This window comes from Protopterus annectens, chromosome 2.part0, assembly GCF_019279795.1.
Source record: "Protopterus annectens isolate FY-2018-M chromosome 2.part0, PAN1.0, whole genome shotgun sequence".
NCBI lineage: Eukaryota > Metazoa > Chordata > Ceratodontiformes > Protopteridae > Protopterus > Protopterus annectens.
The window spans coordinates 1,542,264,817-1,542,290,982 of NC_056728.1; the positions used below are offsets into that span (position 1 = coordinate 1,542,264,817).

General features: G+C 38.4%; 1 protein-coding gene across 1 annotated transcript in view; it reads right to left on the bottom strand.

Moving 5' to 3' along the window:
- Positions 1 to 26,166, bottom strand: part of LOC122793540 (probable protein S-acyltransferase 23) — a 711,842-nt gene that overhangs the window by 632,362 nt on the left and 53,314 nt on the right. The window contains exon 4 of the mRNA XM_044061673.1: positions 5,655 to 5,725. Coding sequence (XP_043917608.1) covers positions 5,655 to 5,725 — 71 coding nt within the window. The remainder of the gene's footprint in view (positions 1 to 5,654; positions 5,726 to 26,166) is intronic.

Sequence of the window (26,166 nt, forward strand, 5' to 3'; positions counted from 1 at the left end):
ATGCCTTGAATACTGGTTTTCGATCTAATGAAATTTCGATCAATTGGGTTTCGATCAAATGGTCTGTCAATCAAATGAAGTAGACCCATATATCACAATCCTTCAGTGATCATGCCAAAATGTCTTATGCTGAGGCTATAAAACAATTATTCCCAAACTGTCATAGAAATAGGAAGATTAAGTCTCAGCAAAAATGAGGTCACTCGTCCATCTTATACATATCTCCCATACAGTTATCATAGGCAACATCCCCCCCTCAGTTTCTGCAACTTTAAACCATAATAGCAACAAAAATTTTTACTGATTGAGTGACTCTGTTGTCAGGCACATTTACTTATCACTAGAAAAGGAGAGAATTATAATGAGTCATCTTTCAGATGCCAGTATACCTCTCAACCTCTTAAGGTAAGATATCTGGAAAAAGCCATAAATAAAAGTGGGACAAAGGCCCAAAAATAGGGACAATTTTTAAATGTTGTTCTTACAAACTTAGAAAGTTGATAGAATAGCAGGTTTTGCATTAGCATGAATTTTCTGAAAGATATGAAGTCTGAAACTCAAACATCTGTTATTATTTTCAAACTTCAATCTTTAATGATTTACCAATAATTTGCCAGAAAACCACAATTTTATGAAAAATGGATCAAATATTTGAGGCCAAAATCTGGACATTCTGCAAAAATCTGTACAGTTGAGAGGTATGGATGCCAGGATCTCTGATATTACAAGGGCCCAAAGCAGCCTAAATCCTGACATATATGACTACAACATGGTAGGTGGTACATGTGGGTGTGAATGACTTGAGATGTAAAACCCAGAAGGACATGCAGAGAGACATGTCAGAATTTTCTGTGCATGTTACTAATGCAGGTAGAATAGTAGTCCTGAGTGAAATCATTCCTTCACATCAAAAGGTGCCAAAATACAGAGAAAAGTTAATGGGCAAAATAACTGTTTAAATTGCTGGTGTCATTCTAGGAGGATCTGTCAGCATGGGATGAGATGCTTGACTGTCCAGTTTGCTTTGTTAAGAGTGGCCTGCACCTCTCATTCTAAGGCTCCACATACTGGCTAAAACCTTCTTTGTCCCTAGAGCCTTTTTTTTAGGTAGGGTCCAGTTGATGAACATTCCAATATAACTAGCATATCAATCCCAAAAAATCAAATCACATTAAGGTAGTTTTCTTCAATGCCAGATGTTTAAACAACAAATTATTAAATCTTGAGGCACTTCTGGTATTTGGAAAACATCCGTGTCTGCATAGTTACTGAGACTTGGTTTAAATGAGAGGAGAGCACTCCTTTTATACTAAGGTTTTTGTGATTTTCATGCCTTCACATCTAGCAGCTACAGTAGTAGAGTCTCCACGTTTACCAAGGAGCATATTACCTCTAGGTATTTCCCTAAGGATCCACAAACTGAACTTATTGAAATACAGATCAATCTAGATAGGAGTAATTATCAGCTTATAGCTTGTATACCTTCTTTGTCCTCTGATGACCACTTAAGATTCTTGAGTGTTCTAAATGATCTCCCTGTTTGCAAAAACTTCATTATTTGGTCCATTTTACCTAGCTTTCAGTAAACTTGGACACTTGCACCTCCAATGTAGGATATTCCCAAACTCTTCTAAACTTAGTAATTAAGATCCCGTTAATTAGTTGATGTCGCTCGTCTAGTCAGGATGAAGTAGACGGACATTATGGGTTCTGTTCAAGTAACTTTATTATATACAAACACAAACATATATTCAAACTAGCTGTCTCATACATACGTAGATGTTCACACTCTGACTGTGCTCACAAAATGGCATTGAAGCTAGTACATGCCTGCTCTTTATATGCATGTTCAGGTCTTAGAAATGTTTCTTAAAGCTACAATGCACACATTATTCTACAGTTGGTAAATAAACTTATTAAAAGACACATCATTCTTGACCTAATTCTTACAAATATGTCTGCTCCTTGTCTTACACCTCTGGCATCTCATTACCTGGTGAAATCTGACCACAAACGTGTGACCTTCTCCTTTAAACTCCTAAAAATACCTACAGCAAACCCCACTGGTTTTAAAGACTAGAAACGTGCCAACCTCAGCCTGCTCTATGATGAAATATGAAAGTTCACTTACGACTGCAACTCCAATGACCACGATATAGCAGCAAGCTTCACTGAGGAATTCTACACCTATTTAGAAAAATGCATAGAGCTAGCAGTCCCCACCAAAAATAAGTATAGCAGGAAATTAAAAAACAAACTGTACTGGTAGTTCACCAACATAAATAAACAATAGAACAAAGGGAAGAAATTCCTTAAGCTATTAGTAGATCTAAAACTCTTATTCTCAAGGATAATATCAAATGCATTACAAAAAAGAAAAAAAATAAAATAAAGAAGAAATGAAGGGCACTATCAGGTCCACAAAAGAAGCCCATAAACTTTGTCTGGCCTCTGAAAACAAAGGTAATTATAAATCCTTAATTTCCTGTGTTAGAAAACTAAGGAACAGTACCCCACATTCCTCTGAACTTATTCAAAATGATACGTTTTCTCACCCAAAAGACATTGCCAATGCCATTATTACAAAAACATTAATGCCAACTTCTCTCCCGGGATTTCTGTCCTAATCCTTGAAATACCTATATCCCTTTCTTCACTCCTTAAGATCATTTACAGAAAGTGTTAAAAAAGACCAAACATATTTCTGCTGGTTAAGGTCCTAAGGAAAATAAATGCTGTTTGAAGAAGGATTTCAGCATTAATTTGCTTCACACAAGCACACTTATTCTATATATGTTTCCGTGAAGATTATCAACAAAATAAACTTTGTACACTAGTACACACAATAAGAACATTCCAGAACAAAAAATAGCACTTAACAGTTGTGAAAACCAAACGTCTGAGGATGGCCTAAATACACTTGCAGCAATGATGAGAAGATGGAGAAGGGGAATTTGAAGACCTAGTTACTTTTTAATGTGTGACTTATGACGTCATATGGTGGGACTTAGGTCACAGACTGCTTTGAAAGCATTTTTGATTAATATGCCTAGCAAATATGACTTGTTAGGTGCTGAAGCCATCGAAGTAGAAACAAAATTTTGATGATTACTGCAACTGCTGCTTGTTGGAAGCAATACTCTTTGCACCATGACTCTTTAACTCAACTCTGTAGAAGGCCACAGTGGTTTATGTCATGCTCAGCACATGTTCTGCCTACTGACCTGACAAGTCTTGACTGTTTTTATAACCTAGATCATTAACATATGATAAGCAAGCCAATCTCCGTTTTGTGTTAAGACATATTTTCATTTGTGACCACTAGCACCTATACTTATTTTCTGATATGCAGATGCAGTCAAAACAATAGGAATGTTCTATAATAAAAGTCTAGACCTGCTATTTTCCAGTGCAATTTAAAATAACTATGGTACCCTAGCTTTTCTTACATTTATAGCAATTATCCAGTACATGAGCATATACCATAAAAAGTCAGCAATTTGTTTGGGATTTGATATCTGAATGATATAAGGTACACTGCAGCTGTGTTGCAGTGTAATGGGAAAAAAAAGTGTCCAGTGACTGTTGTGGTTGTGAAACAGTAAAAGAAGACCTACTGTCAGCTGTAAAATCTTACTCTAGGTACCTTGACAATGATGCATTAGTACAAGTTGTGTTCCTAATACAATTCGGGACAAAAGGTCATTCATAAAAAAAGCACTTAGACTCTGTAACACATCTGTTAATATTCCCTATCCTTCAAACATAATGTTAGTATAATCTAGCCTTTGCCATCCTGTGTATAATGTTATCGAATGCTGGCTGCAGCTGAGCCTCGGTCATAAAGCCATCCTCATTGATCTGTAACCAAATATACACATACACATACACATGTATACTGAGGTACCAGTGAGAAAATGGCTGAAATCCCTCTGTGGGCTGCCTTCTGCACCTTGGACAGTGATCTGGGTTTACTACTTTAGTCTTTCATTTACCTCCATGAATGAATACATAACGTATCTGACCTTTCTGCTCCATTTTTATGCATGTACTATATATAAAGCAATGACTTAATTCTTTATTTCACATTGTAAGAAAATGTTCATTTTTGTAAATGTTCTGAAAGCATATTACAAATGAGAGTTTGTGTGAAAATCAGTATCATTTAGTATGACAGAGCTATGCCTGTTGCTAGAATCCTTTTCCTGATTGGTTACCTCCTGCAAATTCTTCTGTCACTCTGTGGACAATAGTCCCTCTCAAGCATGCCATTGATTAACTAATGACTTACTGTCCAACAAGTCTCTGTCCTCATGTTTCCAAATCCCTTGTGTCATAGTCATATCAAATATTTAGTCTGTTTCACCTGCGTCTTTTCTCCTTAGCGTGATACTTTCAGTTCTCCTGGGTCTTGGAATCCTTATATCCTTGCATTCTTTAGTCTTGCTCATGCACTGCAAAGCCTTGTAAACACTCACACTCCTCACTGTTCTCCAGAGAAAGAGTGTGAAAGCTCAGTGATCTAGGAATACTATACTCATTTGTAACACCTTACTAATTTCAGACTTTATCATGCCCATTGATTTATTTTAATATACTGACATTCTCTGGGTGTAGTTTGAGGTTGTTTTGGTTTTCTGGATATCAGACACGCTTTATCTGACATTTCAGATGTGTTTTCTATGGTATTTGCTTCACTAATTTTAAATGGACTTTTGCAGGCATGTCTGAACACAGTTTTTTATTCTTTCAAAATGTATTTCTGCTTTATTTCTGCAGTTGCAATTTCCATTCTATGTTTCCTCTTCACTCTAATTTTGCACTCTGCACATCACTTATCCTCCACTCAAAAGCTAATATTAAAAATTACATTTGGTCCAAAATACTATTGTTATTGGTCTGTCTTCAAATAAATCCACAAATATGCCAGTCACATACATGTATACAACTACATTCGGAAATACAGGCACGCTGACTTGCTGTGCTGTACATTACTTAAAATAGGTTTATTTCATCCTGCAGTGATTTAGTAAATGCTAGGCAACTCACGTGTCAAAATTCAAAGTTATCTTCCAAACCAACCATCTCCACTCATCCAGAACAGGGCAGGCTATACTTAAAATAGTTCTAGTTACCTTGAACTTGACTTATTTAAATTTTCAGCATGATGGGAGATGGCTGTTTCCCCAGATGTATATCTCACTACTGTTTAAACTGAATGGCAGAGCTTCAAATCTTGCAAGATACATTATATACTTTAGGCATTTACTCCTAAATAGCTTTGTTTGTTAGCAGTTGCTCTAGTAACTAGAAAGTATATTTTTCACTGGTAACAAACCACTTATTACTCTGGAAAGGAGTGGCACCCGAGCAGCGTCAAGTTTCAATCTTTCAGAGGAAAGCAGACTTGTGTGGTTGCATTATGTAGGTGCATTCCAGTGTAACAACCTATAATTATGATTACAAGAGATAGAAAAGAAGCCAGATGACTGTCAATCACACATATGCATACGCACACACACACACACACACACACACACACACACACACACACACACACACACACACACACACACACACACACACACACACACACAAAAACATTAATGAAGCTATGTGGCACCCAACTTAGAAAGAAGAGAAAGCAAACTCACCTGACCAAACGCATCTTTTTGTCTTGGGTTACAACCTGAGTATATAAGGAGTCGAGTCAGCTCACAGTGCCCTATTAAAAAACAGAAGTTGAAAGAAGTGGGAATAGAGATAACAGTGGCAGAATAAATACATTTCACAGGAACTTAGGTTCATGGCTGAGCTCTTAAGTTCATTCTAGCATTTTATTAAAATTAGAAAAAAAAATTAGTGAGGCCCTTGAAGATTTCTTCTAGAAAGTTATGGCTTGTTAGGTAAGAAAATCTGCTCCCAGACAGCTTTAAACTACTGGTGCAATTCTCAAATCATCTGGCTCAGGAATACATATTTATATTTGTCTACTATCCATTATTAACAGTTTTTTATTATGCAATTTCTATAAATCCAGGAGAATGGTTGGTTATTTTGTCAAACCATAATGAGTACATTACTGAATAATAACATTGTCTAGGTCTTTTTAAAGATGCAATAGTATTAATATTTATTTTTACAAATGATTCATTGCTTAAGAGCAATAAAGCCTTTAGGGACTGTGTACTATTGTATAATAACATTACTTACTCACAGTGTGCATCAGCTGACATTAACAGTAAAGATAATGTACAATAACACACATGCTTTCATGTCTCACAGTTTAAATTAATAGTGCAAATAATTATGGCCAGTTGCCATTAACAGTTCTTAAAAATATCTTTCCTGGAGGTTATTTTTGACTACATACAGAATTGCTTACCTTAAAGCAATGTAAGTGGATCAACAGTAGCATACATGCCTTTGGTTTTATAAGATCGTAAGAAAGTGGGTTCTATTCCCAGCTCAGGGACTTGCTTTAATTTTCCATAGTGACACCGGAGTGCAGTATAAGGGGAGTGCTGCACTGCTAATTGTGTTGTTCTTTGGATAAGATGTTAAACCAATGATCCATTTGCTCGAGTCAGTGGTAGCTTAGGTGGATGTAAAATATCTTACTGTACTTAAAAAAGTAGGAAGTGCCCTGGCCAAATTTCCCACTGGCAACATGAATATCACTTTGGGTCGCCACTTAAAAGATACCACTGGCCTAGTTTGATTAACCAAGTCAACAATGTTTGAATAAATAAATATATTAAGCTATGTTGTTATACATTTACTTTGTTCTAACTTCATGCCAATGTCAGGAGTTTGTCTTTATGCTGTGCTTTTCCTTCACTTTAATCCAGTCTCAAGCATGTCAAACGGAAAACAAACAGGCAAAAAAGAAAAATTAAATATTTTAAGTTCTTACCAGTGGCACTTCACACAATAAAAAAACAATGACAGTCAAGATCACAGATGCAATAAATATACAAATTATGTTGCTGTATTCAAACCAAAAGCCATGTTAAAATGATAGTGCCTTACTGCTGTTCTAAATGATGCCTCAGTATCACAAGTGGGGATCTGGGGTGGTACATGGGTGACTTTAACTATGCTTCTATAGACCGAAAAATGTACACTGCCTCAAACTCACAGGCACAGCACTTCCTGGACTTTATTAACACGAACACCCTGAAACAGATACTGCATGTTCCAACCAGGGTATCAAACATACTGGATCTGGTACTCAACAACATGAGACCATTGCACCCCCCCCCCCATGTCACATCCTCACTAGTGCTGTCGGATCAGAAAGCTGTCTCATTTGAAGTTAAAAAAAAAAATCAACCCAAAAAATCCAGCTAAATCAATAATAGTTATGAGCCATTAAAAGGCAAACTACACCCTATTAATTGGCAGTTTGTCGAAATTCAAGGCTTCTCCCAACCCAGAAACCACAGCTACCTATGTAGAATTATTCAGAGTCCTATAGAAACTGCCTTGCCTACCAGAAATAAACTCAAAACAACCTTACTGGTGGAATCTTCTCCTAACCAGGGTATATAATAAAATAAGAAAACTCATGGCCAAAATCAGCAAGAGCAACTCTCTTAAAGACAGGTGCTGTCTTATACAGCTAAACAAGAATCTAAGAGGTCTAATTTAGTCCAACAAGGCCAACTATGAGGTCAGGATAGCCTTGCAGGTTAAGGACAACAAGAAGACCTTATTTAGCTATGTCTGGAACCTTAGAGATAATGCACAGCAGTATGCTAAACTGATGGTGAACAGTACCACCTTCACCATTCAGCGTGACATAGTAAATCTACTGGCTGATATATTCAGCTCAAACTTCTACAACCACTCTCCCCAGCTCCACCAAGTGAAATCCCCTTTAACATACTTCTCCCAGCTATCAGCAGTGACCAGGTGCTGGCAGGACTCACTAAAGCCAAGGACACCACCTCTGTAGGTTCCAACAACATCCACATTTGCCTCCTGAACATTCTAAAACATGACCTATCAGGAACACTTGAGGTACTCTGCAACTACAGCCTTGAAACAGGCTACATTTCAGGTGAATGGAGGACCACAACAGACATTCCTCTCCACAAGGGTGGACCATCAACCAACTCAGGGAACTACAGACCCATCAGTTTAACAAGTCTAATATGCAAAGCCATGGAAAGAATTATCATGAAAATGATAAACAAGGGCACTGGCAACCTACAGACACTGGACCAATCCCAATTTGGCTTTTTAAGGAAAGGTCATGCCTACTTAACTTGGCAGACTTCTTTGAGAGGGTCACCAAGGCAATGGACAAGGGTAAAACAGTCCATACTATGTATTGTGACCAGGCTAAGGCATTCAGTATAATACCCCACTCAGGCATTGTTGACAAGCTCTCTGAGCTAGGCATAAATCCTTGCATAATTTGCTGAATTGCCAGCTGGCTCACAGACAGGACTCAAGAAGTCAGGATTAGTAAGACCACTTCCACCAAGAGATTTGTCACCAGTGGAGTACCCCAGGGCTCAGGTCAGGGCCCACTCCTATTTGGCCATCTAATTCTCAGAAGTCAAGACAAATGTTCAAGGCATCTAGCTCACCAAGTTCACAGACGGCAGTAAACTGGGAGGTATTATTGATTCTCCCCAAGACACCAACATCTTGTAAGTGGGTTTAACACAGACAAATGACCAGTGCCAAAGCCATGGCCTAAAACTCAATGCCAAAAATGCACTATAATGTCCGTTGAAAAACTGTTACCCAGGTTAATTAGTCCATCGATAAAATGCCCCTATGAGTCAAACCAGTAGTAAGGGAATTTGGAGCATATGTAGACAGCAATCAGGCTTTGACCACCATGTAGCTAAGATAATAAGAAAATCATTCTATGTCACCCAACTTATTGGTAAGGGTATTGCATTCAGGTCCAAGGAAGTTATAGTACCACTCTACTTGGCCCTTATTAGACCCATCATTGAATATAATGCCCCCTTTGGCATGCATTGAACCAGACACTTACAACAGGTGGAATGCCCACAAAGGTTTCTCACCATGAGAATTCAGGGCATGAATATCCTGTTCTACACTGACTGCCTAATGGCTATGTAAGATATGTCTCTCTATTCAGTCTTCTATAGGCTGCTGAGAGGGGGTCTTTTCCTGGATTAAAGGGCTTCCTCAAACCCAGTCCTGATGGATCTGTTGCACATGCACAAAATAAACAGCACCAGAAACACTAGATACAAGAATGTGAACTTCACTTGTGACATAAACAGAAAGTGCTAGAGAGACCGATATGTGTCCCAAATGATCCCTGTACTATGGATTAGAATCCCAATCCATGTAAAACAGAGTTCTTCCCTGACCCTATTCAAATGAAACCTTGACAATTGGATGGGAAATTGTAAATGTACCCCAGTCTATCTCCCGCATCCCTTATGGACAGCCAATAAGAAAAGTATTATTCTAACTAATACCCCACTACAAATGCTTAGTTACCTCCCTACTGACATGCCCCCTTCCATATAGATGCCCATGACACTTGGGACCCAAATGGTTTAGGGTGCATGGCTAGGCTTGTAAGGGCCCTAGTGGTTGTTAGCCTAGTAACAACCTATGAACAAGACAGACACTTGTAAAACAAAAGAATGCTGACTAAAAATCTTGTAGAAGATCCTGAGAATCATTACCAGCCCCACTCCAGATAAGCATAGCTGATGGACATGGCTATAGGGAACAGTATGAGAGAACAAGGATTCTACATGGATCCTATCATGACTGCCTAAGCAAAGTCCACAAAACACAGGTGATATGTTTACAATGTGGTAAATTAACACTCTCACTGAAGAACTTTAATCCACTGAAGTTGCAGGAAGTCAGCATCATCATGCCCAAGGCAAACTGTGCTGCAATAATACAGTTGTGAAAACATCAGGGCAAGCAGCACTGCTGTTAAATCACTGGGCAAAAAAGATAGTTCTGGAGGTGTTTTAGAAATACAGTTTTACTACAGCTGATATGTGGTCCTTAAATGCCTATATGTAATCTGCATGCAGTTAAATATTTGTGTCCAGACTCTTCACCTTTGTCACAAATTCCAAGTTATTATCACTAATATCTCAAAGGAGATAAGTAGTGCATTAGATGACCTCAGAGTTGCATGGATGACCATCACTTCTTTGCTGTTTGGAATGATCTCAAGGTAACAAAGTACCCCTTTCAGGTAATCCTTTACTATAATGTGACAGACATTCCCACCTAAGTGAAAAGGGGGGGGGGGTGAAAGCATATAGCATCTATACAGCAGAAGTATCTTAACCAATACCTAGAAATGACCTGCATTAGTGGTGACACATTTACAGTGAATAATAATGCAGTCAAACCAGAACTCAAAGATAACCTAGTGATGACATCCTGAGAGGTAAGAAACAAGGTGCCAGAGGACTCTGGAAACAAACCCACTGTGGTTCAGAGGTCTTAGTCATGATGTTCTCATTCATGGTGACAGATATGGAAGAAAAATCATGGGAGGACCATATGGAGTAACACCAATTGCCCCTCATTGATAGGAGGTAATAAAAAGCTCTAACGAGAGTAGTCTCACTGATGTGTATTTATTTAATACTGTACTGAAATGGCTTTTATTGATTATTGGGGTAAAATTACACATATAAATGTGTGTGTATAAATACACACACACACACACACACACACACACACACACACACACACACACACACACACACACATACACACACACATATATATATATATATATAGAGAGAGAGAGAGAGAGATGGGCACCACAGAGTTGAGAATAAACAGTTGTTTCTGGAATCATGTATCTTTGCTTTGATGAAGAAAAAGGCAGAAGGGAAGAATGAAGAGTTATAGACTGACTTGTTTCATCTATTGTGATAGAATGGAAAAAAGCATAGCGATTTGAGTGTTTTCTTGAATAATTTGTTTTAAGTGTTAAGAAGAGTAAGCATTTCATTTCTTTTAAAGTAGAAGGTGAATTGAGAACTCTGAGGGATACATGAAAGAGTATTTAATTTCTACAATATTTTTTACATATCTCTATTCTAAGGCTGATTTTGGGTGCATGGAGATCTTGAATATGGATAATTAAATGGTTCCCTATTGAAATGTCAGCACTCGAAATGCTGAGTGCCAAAAAGCAGGGAAAAAATACAGAAAACCCAGAAAAGAGTGAATCTCAGAAATCATTCCTCTCCTTAAAACTTCTTTTTGCAGGGGAGTAAGCCCCTCACCCTGCACCCCCCAGAACTTATATATACAAACTCCAAGATTGCCCTATCTTGGAGAAAAGGGAATATTTCAAGAAACTGCATCTCAGACCTGACTATAAATCTGTTCTTTTGGCCATTCAGTCTCTTCTGTTCCATGTGTGTATGTGTGTGTGTGAAAGCATGTGTGCGCACACTCATGTGTGATACAGCATTGTATTCACTCTTAATAATTTTATTGTTAGAATTCGTGAAAAACTGTCATTTTATTACTGTGGAATGCATCTGTCTGAGATTATTGCAAATGTGAGATGGTATCTTGCTGTTTTATAATTACCATTGTTCTATAAATATTATACAAACCAATAAAAATGGCTTTCAGGAGCATGGAGCTTCATAACATAAGGAAGAAGGAAAAAAGATAGTGCTGAGATAGTGCATACTCCATCCAGTGGGTCAAACATACTGGATCTGGTACTCAATGGCATGGGAGAGTGTTGCATCCCCCTATGTCATGTCCTCACCAGTGAGGTCAGATCACAAAGCTGTCTCATTTGAAGTAAAAATCAACCAAGAAAATCCATCTAACCCAGTAATAGTTATCAATTATTCAAAAGCAAACTACATCCTATTAAATGACAGTCTGTCAAAATTCGGGGGTTCCCCCTAACCCCGAGACCACAGCTACCTATGCAGAATTATTTACAGAGTCCCTATACAAAAGTGTGAATGGCTGCATACAGACTGCCTTACCTACGAGAAATAAACCCAAAACAAGTGCTAGAAACAAATCCCACTGGTAGAATCCTCACCTAAAACAGGAATATAATAAAAGAAGAAAATTCACGGCCAGAATTATGAAGAGCAACTCCCTTAAAGACAAATGCAGTCTTGTACAACTAAACAAGAAACTGAGAGGTCTAATTAAGTCCAACAATACTAGCTATGAGGTCAGCATAGCTTTGCAGCCTATGGTCAATCAGAAGGCCTTCATTAGCTATGTCTGGAACCTTAGAGGTAACATACAGCAGTGTGCTGAACTGGTGGTGAACAGTACCATCTTCACTAATCAGGGTGACAAAGCAAATCTACTGGCTAATAAATTCAGCTCAAATTTAATTCCCCCCTCCCAAGTTGCACCAGGTGAAATCCCCTCCATCATACTTTCCCCAGGTGCTGGCAGCACACACTAAAGCCAAGAACACCACCTCCATGGGTCCCAACAACATTCACAATTGCCTATTGAACAGTCTAAAATATAATCTATCAGGAACTTTTTGAAACACTCTTCAACTATGGCCTTGAAACAGTCTACTTTCAAGTGAATGGAGGACCACAACAGTCATTCTCCTCCACAAGAACGGGCTATCAACTGACCCATGGAACTACAGACTATCAGTCTAAAAAGCCTAATATGCAAAGCTTTGGAATGAATTATCACGGAAATGACATAAAAGAACACTGGCAACTTATGGCCCTGTCCCAATTTGGCTTTGTTAAGTGAAGGTCATGCCTACTTATCCTGGGAGACTTCCTTGAGAGGGTCACCAAGACAATGGATATGGTACAAACAGTGCATACTATGAATTTTGACCTGGCTAAGGCATTCGATACAATACCCCACTGAGGCTTTGTTTACAAGGTCTCTGAGATAGCTACTCATAAATCTTTGCATAACTTGCTGGATTGCTGGCCGGCTCATAGACAGGAGCCAAGAAGTCAAGATTGGTGAGACCACTTACACCAAGAAACTGGTCACCAGTAGAGTACCCCAGGCCTCCATGCTGGGCCTGCTTTTGTATGGCATTTACTTTTCGGAAGTTAAGGCTAATGTTCAAGGCTTCTGACTCACCAAGTTCACAGATGACTGTAAGCTTGGATCTATTATAGAATCCCTATTAAAGAGTCCCTCCAAGACACTAACATCTTGCAAGTGGGTTTAACACACACAAATGACTAGTAACAAAGCCATGGCTTAAAAATCCAATGCCAAAAAATGCATTATAATGCCCTTTGGGAAACTGTCAACCCAAGTTAATTAGTCCATCAATAAAACACCCCTAAGATTCAACTTAATAGTAAGGGATCTGGGAACATATATAGACAGCAATCTGGCCTTTGACCAACATGTAGCTAAAGTAATAAGAAAATCATTCTATGTCACGCAACTTACAGGTACATGTATGGTATCCAGGTCCAAGGAAGTTATAGTACCACTCTACTTGACCCCTATCAGACTTATCATTGAGTACAATGCCCCCTTTGGCATGTATATAACCAGGCACTTAAAACAGTTGGAATGCCCATAAAGGTTTCTCAACAGGAGAATTCACGGCATGAATACCCTGTCCTACACTAATCACCTGAAGGCTCTTTCTCTGTATTCAGCCTCCTACAGGCTGCTGACAGGGGATATTTGCCTGGCTTACAGAATTTCCTTAGACCCAGCCCTGATAGACCTTTTGTATATGGTCAAAACAAAAAGCAGCATAAACACTAGATCCAGGGATCTGAACTTTGTTTTTGTCATAAACAGAATATGCTGGAGAGACAGATGTGTCCCAAAGGTCTAACTGCCCCCCCTCATAAATACCCATGATACTCAGGACCCAGATGATTTGTGGTGATAGACTGCACTTACAAGGGACATAGTGGTCTTTAGCCTAATAACATATGAACCTAAGAAAAAGACAGCTACAAGAAACATAAAACAGGTCACTAGAATAATAGTAGCAACCAAGGCTTCTAATGGAGATAAGACTGGCACATTGTATTAGTATTGTTAATACATATGTATATATCATATATTTCAAACAAATTACAGGCATAGGCAAACACATAAAAAGAAAAGCAGATGCCTGCAGTGAATAGAAGCACAGAAAAGAGATTGAATTGAGAGAGAAAAACATGCAGTATGCACAGTCTGTCTATTTTTCTATCTACATGGTAAGGTGTAACTGCCATTATGTTATACTTTAATCAGGTAAACTCACTAGACACAAGTGCCTGTAGTCAAAGAGCAAGTGGAAATTTTGTCTGAGACTCGGTCAGAACCATACAGTAGGCAAATGGATATAAAAGGATATGACCTTCCAAAGTAGGTATACAATACCTTTCAAAGTAGGTATATCATACCTTTCAAAGTAGGTATATCATATCTTTGAAAGCAGGTATGCCATACCTATCAAAGACAGTATACCATATCTTCCAAAGCAGGTATTATATTTTAACAAAGAAGATTATGGCAGTGAGCATAATGAAGCGTACAGCTTGCAGCAGTTCACAGCCTTGATCTTACTTGTTTAACCATATAGTCAAATATTTATGTTTTACAAACCAAATAAGAATTACTTTTTTTGTCTATCCCATTCAATTTTGACCTCTGTCATTGTTCTGACCTTAACTACCTACTTTGGAAGGTTGCTCTTATCAGCCAACATTATTTCTGGTGAAAAATAATTTCCTGCAATTTCCCTGTGCTACCAACGTTTTATCTTTGAATCATGTATTTTTGTTCTTATACCACAAGGCAGGTTATCATGAACTAACACATCACAGCCTGACTACCAAATTACCAGATGCATCAAGAGTCCTGGTGATCAAATCATCAGGAACAATCAATTACTCACCTAACACAGAGACACATACACAGAACTATTTTGTAAAGCAAAGTCTCCCAACTCCCTCATTTGAAGACTGTATCCCATTCCGTACACCACTAATGGCAAATACTAGCTCCTAAATCAAACAAAATGGGAGAAAAGAAAGCAGTTGGTGGTGCATAATACCCCCTATGAACCTATTTCATCTTTTTCTGGGCTTACATGAGTACCATCTTGGCAAGCAAATTGCAGACAAGTACTGTTTTGTGATCAGGACTAGGTATCACCAGCAGTACTAGGCAAGAGGAGGTCTTTAACAAGTTGGCTCTCAGCTAGGCTTTTATTGATTAGGTCTGCTATCAGGTGGTCTCTTCCCATTTTATTTGTGTTTCTTTATAAGACATTTGATACCGGAAAGGGAGCATGATGATTTTCTGCAGTGAGATTTCAAAAAGAAGGAATTTTCTGACATGTTTACTGAAACTTACTGGTAACCAAAAGCAACAATAATGAAATAAATCCTTCCTCAAGTTTCTTCATCCTAAGCTTTAGTCATATTAAGTTGGAGAAGTAGTGAGTCTGATCCACACAGTAACGGTACAGTGAGATTCCTTCTACTTGAGACAGTTTTTAGTGACTGCAAATTTTCAATGAATAGGATTTGATGAATTTTACTTTGCCAAGCATAATTTTATATTGTAGCATTGAACTCTGAAGACCATGCATAATTTCTGTTTTCCTCTTCTAAATTGCCCCTATCCTGTCTGTGTCCTTGCAAAGGTATGGTTTACCAAATTCCATACAATACTCTAGATGGGTTACTACTAGCTGTCCTAAGAGGGACAGAAACTTCTTGTTTCTAATGGCAGTGTTTCTTTCACGGCATTGCAATATGTTATTAGTCTTCCTTGCTACTCTGTCATGTTAATTGCTAAAATGTTAATTTCTTCATTCATTCATGAATACTTAGTTCAGGTATATAAATCTTATCTAGTTCAGAACTGTGGGAAAACTAAAACCCACCCCAGCACTGAAGACAGAATCAGAGACACTAATTCCAGATACAAAGCCAGTCTACACACACACACACACACACACACACACACACACACACACACACACACACACACACACACACACACACACACACACACACACACACAGTCATTCATTGAAGAAGGCACACTTAACTACTGGAGAATATAGGGGATTATAAATTCACCTAGTGTATGTCTTTGGAATATGAAAAAAAACAGAGCATTTGTGAAAATACAAATGGACACCGGAAAGACATGCAGATTATGCACAGAAGACACCCAGCTGTGAAGTACAGCTCTAGAGTTGTGAACCTATCATTAAGTACAATGCCCCCTTTGGTATGTACCTATCCAGGCATATCCAACAACTGGAATGTCCACAGAGGCTCCTAAAAGAATACAAGACATAAGTAAAATATCCAATGCAGTCCGCCTCGAGGCCCTACCCTTGTATTCTGTCTCCTACAGGCTTTTGAGGTGAGATCTATGCCTGGCATACAGGGCATTGTCAGACTCCACTCTGATGGACCTCCTGCATATCCACAAAACAAACATCACCAGAATTACCTGTTCTAAAGACTTAACCCTTGCCTGTGATATAAGTAGGACCTGCTGGAGAGACAGATATGTGTCCCAGAGACTACCCCATCTATGGAACAGGCTCCCCATCCATATGAAGCAGAATTCCTCCCTAATCCAATTCAAGTGCAACTTGGACAATCAGATGGGGAACAGAAAATCCATCCCTGCTTTGGCACCTATGTCTCTAATGGACACAAACAGTCTGTAAATGGTTCATCCCCCAGGCCCTAGCTTGTAAATGTTTCATCTCCCAAGGCCCTGCTTACACTTATCAAGGGTATCAGAACTTGTCAGAGATTTGGGATGTAAGGTTATGCTTAAATATGCCTTTGTGGTCATTAGCCTAGTAAACACCTATGAACCTATGAATCTATGAAGTGTAACTGCTGTGACAATAAGCTGCCCTGTTTAAATTTTAGGTGAGCCTGTTTGTCAGCCTTACGTTACCAGTTAATCTGTTGCTACTGTTTCAACTCCAGCTGTATAGCATTTTCCAAGAATTTTACTTACTAGTTGTATTATTTTTAATGAAGTCAGTATGACATGCTTCTTATCATTTCTCCAATCCTGCAAAGTCCTTTTCCCTCCCTTCTGTCCTTTTGTACATCAATCATGTTATAGTACTTTATCTTCTCAGTAACAAGGCATACTTTTCTTTCAGACTAATTGTCAGTTATACATTTGAAATGGATTGGCCTCAGTGCTGACTATCGTCATAGCCAACCTGTGATCATACTTTCATTTGAATGCGCTCTACTAACTATAAACATGTACATCTTATTTTATAGCCCCTATTTTCCCACATTTCACTGCAGGATCCATATGACCAAGTCTGTGTATTGTGCTCACTAACCATCTTTGTTGTTGCACAATGAATGCTTAACTGAAGTCTGAATAAGTCACATCCACAGACTATGTATGCATTTGCATATATATTCAAGACAGGGGAGAAGGGCAGATGCCATAGGTCACAGACAAAGAGGGACAGATGAACATCTCATGCTACAGAGACTAATACTGTAAAAGTAAGATTGCTCATGTGGATTAAATCAAAGCACAGCTGCTAGGTAAGCACCACACTACCTCTCTGGACAAAGAACACATACATCAGGCTTGCAGGATGTCCTCTGTGGTGCCCTTCCACAAAATAGAACAAATGCATGGACTAAGAAGTAACAGGTCGGTCTTGCAATATCTGTGGCAAAATTCATAAGGTAAATCCTGAAAGAAAAAAACGGTGATGAAATGGGTAACATATACTGTAATTTAGGATGGTATTTTCTAGCAAGTAGCATGGATGCCAGTAAAAGGAAATGTTTGTGTTTAAGTGAAGGAATAATACAGGCCCTCCTGAATAGAGCAACAAAACCACTGCTAAGACGTATGCAAGACAAATCAAATATTGTAGATTAATTTATACCATGAAGCAACTCTGACTGTTAGGCAAATACCAAGGACCTGTCAAAACCAAATGGTGGCTTGCTCTGAACTTGATTTGCAGAAACAATGTTCAGATATTTAAAGATGTGCAGCTGATAACATAAGAAACTATGAGGCATCTGACAAACAGCAATTATGACAACAGTCCTTTAATATGTTATAAATGTTATGTTATACAAGGCTTGAGAATGGGAGCCGGTATATTTTTTCTGTCTTGATCCTGTTTTTCTATTTCTACCTATTCCATTTTGGTGTTTAATTGTTTCTCTCTGAAAATACCTTTTCGCCATTTTCAGAAATACTATGAGCTGACCTGACTTGTATGCTAATATGCTTGTGCATGGCAGAATTATTCTATCTGAAATAATAAAAAACATGTTTTCCATGTAGTAGATATCTACAAAGAGTAGACTAGTCAGCTTCATTGGTGCAGAGGGATAAAGCCTCGACTAAGCTGACCCAAGTTTGATTACCTGCTCAGCTGCCTTTTGGAGAGAAATGAATGATAAAGTTTCACCTGGCTGCTTTTTCCTAGGGGAGGGGCAAGGATCACATGTTGTTCAGGTGGCCTACTTCTCCATATAGTTCCTAGTCTCAGTGAATGGGCTGTCCTGGGAGGCATCTTCAGCCATGCACCAGGGCCTGGGAAACTCACAAGGCAGCATCTCATTAGCTACCTAGCTGACTTAAGTGGCATTATCATGTACAAGTAGGTAGGACCATACCCTATCTAGTCAACCTTTGCTAGTACCAATGGTGATTTCTCAGGCTGACTCACCAACTAGTGTTACTGGAGTGGGACTCAGTGACCATAGACTGGAGGGGTTAAACAGCTGGATGAGGCCACATATTGTGTCCACAGATTGTGAGAAGTAGGACTTAGATGTAACCATACTGCAGGAGAGCACTGTACAAGCAGAAACAGAACAAAGCCATAGGAAACGTAAGTGCAGTCTGTGAAATGAACTAACTAATTAATTATATGCATCTGCAAAAAGACATACTAGAATATATTGGTGAAATGTAGTAGCTAAACTGAGCCATTGATACAGGCTCAGTGCATCCACCAATGATGCTGGTGACTGCAGATCAACTAGCAACCTGAGAAGCTGGATGCAGGGGTAGGATTGAACAATGGATGACCAGATCAGTTATGCTGGGAAAAGTGTGGGGTTTTATGGCACAATTTGACTCTCTAGTGGGGGTTGGAGAGCAAGAATAGCATCTCATAAGCACGCATGCTTACTGTGGGGAGGGCATATGTCAATGCATAATGAGCAAGGTCATTCATGGGGGCACATTAATTTCACCAGATGCTCATCTCCTCAGGGAAATGTAGGACATTCAAAAAATCCCTGCACTCAGGAGTGGAAGGCACAGGGTCAAGACACCTTGAAATTCCTACCCTCTCTCCATGATGGTTGACTGCTCTACCAACTGTATCTGTAAGGTGGTAGACCGAGTCTAGGGAGTATACCTGCTGGCTTGGGTGGGGAGAAGGTAAGGTACCGATCACCTGCAAATGATCATCCTGGACAATGAGATAAAAAATATTAATTATATTAATTAATTAATAAATAAAAAGAAAACTAATCATAGACAATACAATTTTTTCATAACTAGCACAGATATAACTACTACTTCAGATGTCAAAAATAATAATAAGCTAAAATAAAGTGGCAAATTAATAAAAATCAATTTATAAATTACTTTAATATAAACACACAAATAGTCTGATTAACCTCTCTGAATGTCTGTTAAACCAGAACATATTATGGATTAGATTAATGCAAATATGGACAATGCTTTAGCCAGACACTTGTTGGGTACTGGTTTGAATAGGAAGGTCCACTGTTTCACATTTTAGGTTCCCATGGTATGTTCAAGGATCATGACTGCGATCCTTAGAACTCTGAGAATTTGAATACAATTTTGATCAAATAATATCACTCTAAAATCCCATATCTTTGAGTAGTCCCTCTTTTATGAGGAACAGAAATCTTGAAGCTAGTATATACAAGTAGTAGGGATGGGAGATGCAGTCCCACTTCTGGGGGTCACAGAGGGGCAGGCTTTAAATGTGTTACCATCACTTGTGAAGTTCATCACCTGTGTTAAATTGTGCTTTCATTTTTGTAGTTTCAGGACTCACATTATTGAGTCTCAAACTTCCAAAAGGAAGCTTCAGATGTCAGCATCTAGATGTCTTCATATAAAAAAGGTTAGGGAAGATCAAGAGAATATACTTCTACATATGGAAGCACAATGTCAGTGCAAGATAGAAACATAGAAACACTCAGGTCTAAAATTAATTTAGTAATGCTCCTTAATGAGGAAGCACCAGCAGCTTGCAAAAACTGGATGTGGATGTTGTTATATAAAAATCAAGATGTTTATTCTGTCTTATCAAAATGATGAAGAGGTTATTCAAAATGTTATATGTTTTTAACTGAAGTTAGTTGTACACCGATTTTGTGAGTCTGACATTCTGTTTTGATTAACATTCATTTATCCCTTATTTTACACTATTACAAGTATTACACTGGAAGTTATTGTATGTAGGTATAGGGACATGCCAGCAATGTTTTATTTCTGTCCTATAGTCATGATGAGATTATGTATCTCAGTGAAAAATAATTTTCCAAAGCATATATAAACAACTTCACTATTATCTCTTTATGGGGAAAGGTCATGAGGTCAAAATGTGAATTATTTGAATCAAAAATACTGAAATGCCAAAAATGCATACACTTAGGTTTTATAATATAAACTCATATTTTAAGCTATTTTTATGTTAGAACCAAAATAGTTATATAGCTGTCCCACTGCAGCACTACATGGATGTAAGACATGTTGTATGCACCAATAAGAAGGCACAGTTGACTATACCGCTGTAAAGTAATAGACTAACATAGGAAACATGAATTTTTACCTACTTTTTACATTACAGATATCATATTGTGAAGTGTTTGCACTTTGGTGTATGGGTTATTACTATTACTATTATATATTTATTTTACAAATCTGTGATCAGTACACTAGAATTGTGGCAATATGACTCCAATTCCTAAGTTTATCCTCTCCCAGATCCACCACTCATGCTGATTTACCTAGACATTTAACTCATCTGGTCTGGGGTTACCAGAGGGTCATGAACTCATGAGAGCTATTGCTGTTGCTCACACAGGCTAGTTTACAGAGAGGCTTGATTATTAGGATACAGTGAGGAATGAAGCATGGCTCACAGGCACATTCATGCCCCCCCCCCATAAAGGCAGCGACAATGCTCACTCCCCTCATTCATCTACCCATGCTACCATTTGCAGATCTGGTCTTCAGTTGGGATTATGGAGCAACCAGTCCCCACCAGCATATCATCCCTGACTCTTCATGGTAAAGACAAGCAGGAAGGCATGCAGGCAGGCAGAGCCTCATGATCCATATCCTTCCACCTGCCAGCTCCTACAGGTGCCTTTGCCACAAATCGAATCTAGGCTACCTGGTAATAGTTAAGGATTTGTCCTTCTAAGGTAACGGAGATGGCAATAGCAAAGCAATAACCATGGTCACTACAGTTCAGCTTCAGTGCCAGCCACTGATGAAGCACAAAATATTGAACCCTCATGCCATCTAAATCACTCATTAACTGGTGTTTACCACTACCTCAGGCACTAGTACTATCTGGAAGGGATGATGTCTAGCACAGCAATTTTAATCACATGTAACCCACACTAACAATAAATTATATGGAGTTACTATGTATTATAAATCAAATGCTTCTGTGGCATTCATGTATCTCAGGGATCAGATTGTAATACACCTCTCAAGCTGCTTATCACAGACTAACTTATATAAGAGCTGCTTTATTCTGTCAGGATTGTCATAATGTAAGGCTTCTTATAATGTAAGCCTCTATATATAACACTCAGGCTTGAAGAGTTCATGCAGGATGAAAAAAAAAATTGCACTCTGTGGGGTATGTGTATATGACAACATATGTCAGATCTAATAAAGTACAATTGTGTAAGTAAACTTAGAGAAGATGTTCAAATGATCACTGCTGCATTAGCCTTAGCTATATGGGTTATATCCTACACAGGATATAACAGCAGTCCAGGTTCCAGAGCTTCAGGGCACTTTTCACAAACCCAAACCATCAGTCAGTGTTTGCACAAGGAAGTGTGAAGGAGCTGAAGGACTTGTGTTGATGCCCAGAGAAACCCAGCTTAGGTGTAAAAGAAAAAACTCTGAAGGGTAGATTTCGACACTTTGAAAAAAAAAGATTCTCACCCAAGTGAGAGATCTAAATATCTTGAAAAAGACTCTGCAAAGTGGGCAATGAGCTAACTGAAGGAAAAAAAATCACTTTATATGAAGGATCAATATATTGAATTAAACCCTGAATCAATAGCGATGAACTATCAATAGTCACGGAAATCTGTATTCTGTCAGACCAAGTGAGGTATTTCGTTTTCGGAAACGGAGTTCTGTTTAGAAGTACTGTGTTATTTTCTACTGCAGCAGCTACCTCCCCAAACATAGCCAACCCCATTCTGACGGCATAGGAAAGGATAGAATGGCCTTCTCCTGACTGGATAAAAAAAGTGACTTTCCCTTGCCTGACTGGGACCCCAAAAGCCACAGAGGCCAAAGCTAACTCTGATTCAGTGGTTGTGAAGGACTGTACCAGAGGGTCAGGGGTAAAAAGCACTACACTGAGAGGGATTCAGTAAAAACAGAAGAGTCACTGACCTACAGCTGTAGCCAACAGTTAGTCTGCCACCTGCAGCTGTAGCAAACTGTTAACTTTTTCTGTTTGTGGGAGTGTTTCTGGGAGTTTTTCTTGGGACGGTGGGAGGAGGAGTTACCATGGGACGTATAGTTATTCCATGGTCATGCCTCAAAAAATGGTGCTTTCCCTCATGGAAAAAAACAGCAAAGCTTTTTAATTAAAAAAACCTAAAAAAAAACTTTCAAAAACAAAACAAACAAAACACTTTTAAAACACTTGACAAGACTGAAAATTGAATTGAAGATGGTTTCTCCACACAAAACATTTTTTGACAGTGTTTTGTGTGCTCTCATAAATGAGTACAATATAACAATAATTTACAATAACAGTCCATTAAAACTCAAATTCCTAGCTTAAAAATAACCTTCCCGAACAGGAAAGTATAATTAAAAATAAAAAAAGCTTTCTTAAAAGTTTTTTTTTTTTTAAAAGGAAATTTTTTTTATTTCTTGATTGTGCATGTATTTGTTGATTGTGTTTGTCTCAGTTCCTGCTTCAGTCACTGTTGTAATTCAATAAATCAAATTTGATAGTCATCAGATAAACATACATATAACTATACCTCATACCTCATTAAGTTTTCATTTTCATTGATGTTTAAGTAGTCCATGTTCCACACCATGATCCACACACAGTCACACATTCATTGGTAAGATCACAAGTAAGTACCCTGGTAAATTTTTTTGAATGATGTTAACTGTATGAATCATACAATGTAAAAATTAAAGTTAAATGTTTTAATTTTCCTGTGTATGTTTGTTGAAATTTTGTAGTAGTGAAATTAGTTGTAGTTTACATTTCATTGTTTATTTCTCCACCATTTGTTCCAGGCACTGTTTGGAGTACAAGAGTTTGACGTGGGTTTTGAGTTTGAGAGCCAAAAATATTACAAATGTTATGAGGAAAAAAAGTCCAGTATTGCCACATATAATACAAACACCAACAAATAATATACATACTATTCACTGTTATACATTGACAGTCACATATGTAAATCAGTATGTCAATGTGTAACTTTATTTTTTTGTTTACATTAATTTATTTGGTTCACCAGCAACAATGCAAGCAGCCTTGCATTGGAGGAACATGCCATAACTGCAGAGTAATGTATAGCTGCACTCTGCACATTCACCAGTGCATCACTACATCCTGAACATCCCTGACTTTATATTAAGTGGTGAAAAAATCAAAGCCAAACAAAATCAAATCAACATTAAAATCAGTAAAATCAATTTAAGGCCAAACCCTAGTCTGCAATTCCTTTCCTATACTGCTTTCCCTATAAACTGTCATTAAATGGGTTTCCTCTGCCTGCCATGATGAAGGCTTTGAAACTCCATAGAAAGGAAGCCCCACCCAAAGGAGGGACAGGAATTGGGTAGGCAGGCAGCGAAAAGTCGAGAAAGGCGAGAGGAGGAGGTGAGGCTTGATGCTTTTAGGCATGGAAGGCACCAAAAAAGAAAAAAAAGCAAAAGTAAGCAGCAGAAAAAAATGAATGAAGAAAAACAGCGTTTTTGTTTAATAGGTGTAGCAACAATGAGACAAAAATAGAGAAAGACAGGGAGGGATAGAGAGGGGGCAATGTGAATAAGACTATTAATGTATCACAATAAACCACTTTACAAATGGTATTTACAAAAGCAATGCAAGTGCTTGATTTATAATTAAAGGAAAAACACAATATTCTAGATAAATGCGACTATAGCATCTAGTGATGTACAACATTTATTTCTTAAACATATAGAAACAAAAATGCATGTGTCAGGGAGTTGATATTTTTTCTCATGGCAAATAATATTTTAAATCACAGTCAGTAAATTTTCTTATTTACTGTTTAATTATTTACTTTTTTGACCAGGTTAGTCCCATATGGCATAACCTATTTTCAGAGAAGACACAAAATGTTACTCTCAGTGAGAACGGAAGTTTGGACAATATTCCAGGAAAATTCACCTACCCTCTGCTAAGACCTGTTGCAGTGTTTTGTTCTGTAGAAGTTCATGTAAGAAGGAATGGTAGAAATTAAGTAGAGAAGTGAGGCAGAAAATGCTGAGGATATAATCATAGTTAGAGACCATGATGCAATGTTGTAATATCGTGACGATTTTTGGAGAAAGATTCAGCCCAGAAGTTCCAATATGATGTGAATACAAGCAAAACTTTACAAAAGTTAGTTTGCCTTCTAAGTGTGTTATGCAGGAGGATGGCGTTTTTCTACGATTTTTGTAATTTATGTAAGGTGTACAAAACCATGATGCAACCAGTACTACTGTATGGTACAGAAACCTGGGCAGTAAAGGCAGAGCAGTTGAGGAAGCTAGAGGTAAAGGAGATAAAGTGCCTGAGACGGGTAGTAGGATGCACATGTGGGACAGATGAAGAAATGAGGGCATAAGAGCAGAAGCCAAAGTAGCAACAATTGCAGAAAAAGCCAAAGAGAACAGATTACAGAGGTGTACGCACATGTGCAGAAAAGCAGAAGACAATCTAGTGAAGAAGATTTGGGACAGACAGGAAGAAGGCAAGAGGAAAAAAGGACATTCAGCAAAGAGGTGGAGGGATTGTGTAAGAGAAGACCTGCAACAGTCAGGCATGAGTGTCGAGCAGGTAGGACAGTGACACTGAATAGAGAGAGAGATGGTGACAGGTGACACTTCACCCTGACCCCATGTAGAAAATAAGAAAAATGGGGTTGATGATGATGATGATTTTGTAATCATGCCTGCCTCCCATTAAGCCTCACCTTGATCAGACATTATGTTCCATGAAATAGGCTCTGATTCAGACAGGCACATTTTGTGTTCTCACTGACATTCTGAAATGAAAGCATTTTTTCATTTTTGCCTAACCTCATACTTAGTTTCGCAGGTTCATAGGTAGGTACTAGGCTATTGGCCCAAGGGCCTACGTAAGCCTAGCCAGCAAGGTACCATAGCTTACGCTATCCAAGAAAGTTATTTTCCTGTGCCACTGTCCAGCAGAGACACAGAAGTGATCCCTGGGGTGTATTTCCTATTTCCCATCCACTCATCAATATTTTTCTTAAAGAGTGCTAATGAAGAACTTTGCTTGACATAGATGGGTAGCCTGTTCCAGAGTATGAAAAGTCTCTGGGACAGGAATCTATCCCTCCAGCATGTCCTGTTTATTGTGGTGACAAGGTTTAGGTCCCTAGAGCTTGTAGCTCGGAGGGATTGGGATTTCTTTAGGTGTAGCATGTCCAACAGCTCTGGGTTTGACATAGCTTTATATGTTAGGCAGAGATCACCTCGGAGTAGGCAATATGCTACGAAGTAAAGCTGAAGTTTTTTGAGGCGGTCAGTGTAGGACATTTGTTTGAGGCCAGTAATCCTCTTTGTGAGGTACTTCTGTGGCCTTTCCAGCTGCTGCATATGTCTTGTGAGGTACATTCCAAAAGGGGCATTGTACTCTATAATGGGTCTAATGAGTGATGAGTAGAGGGG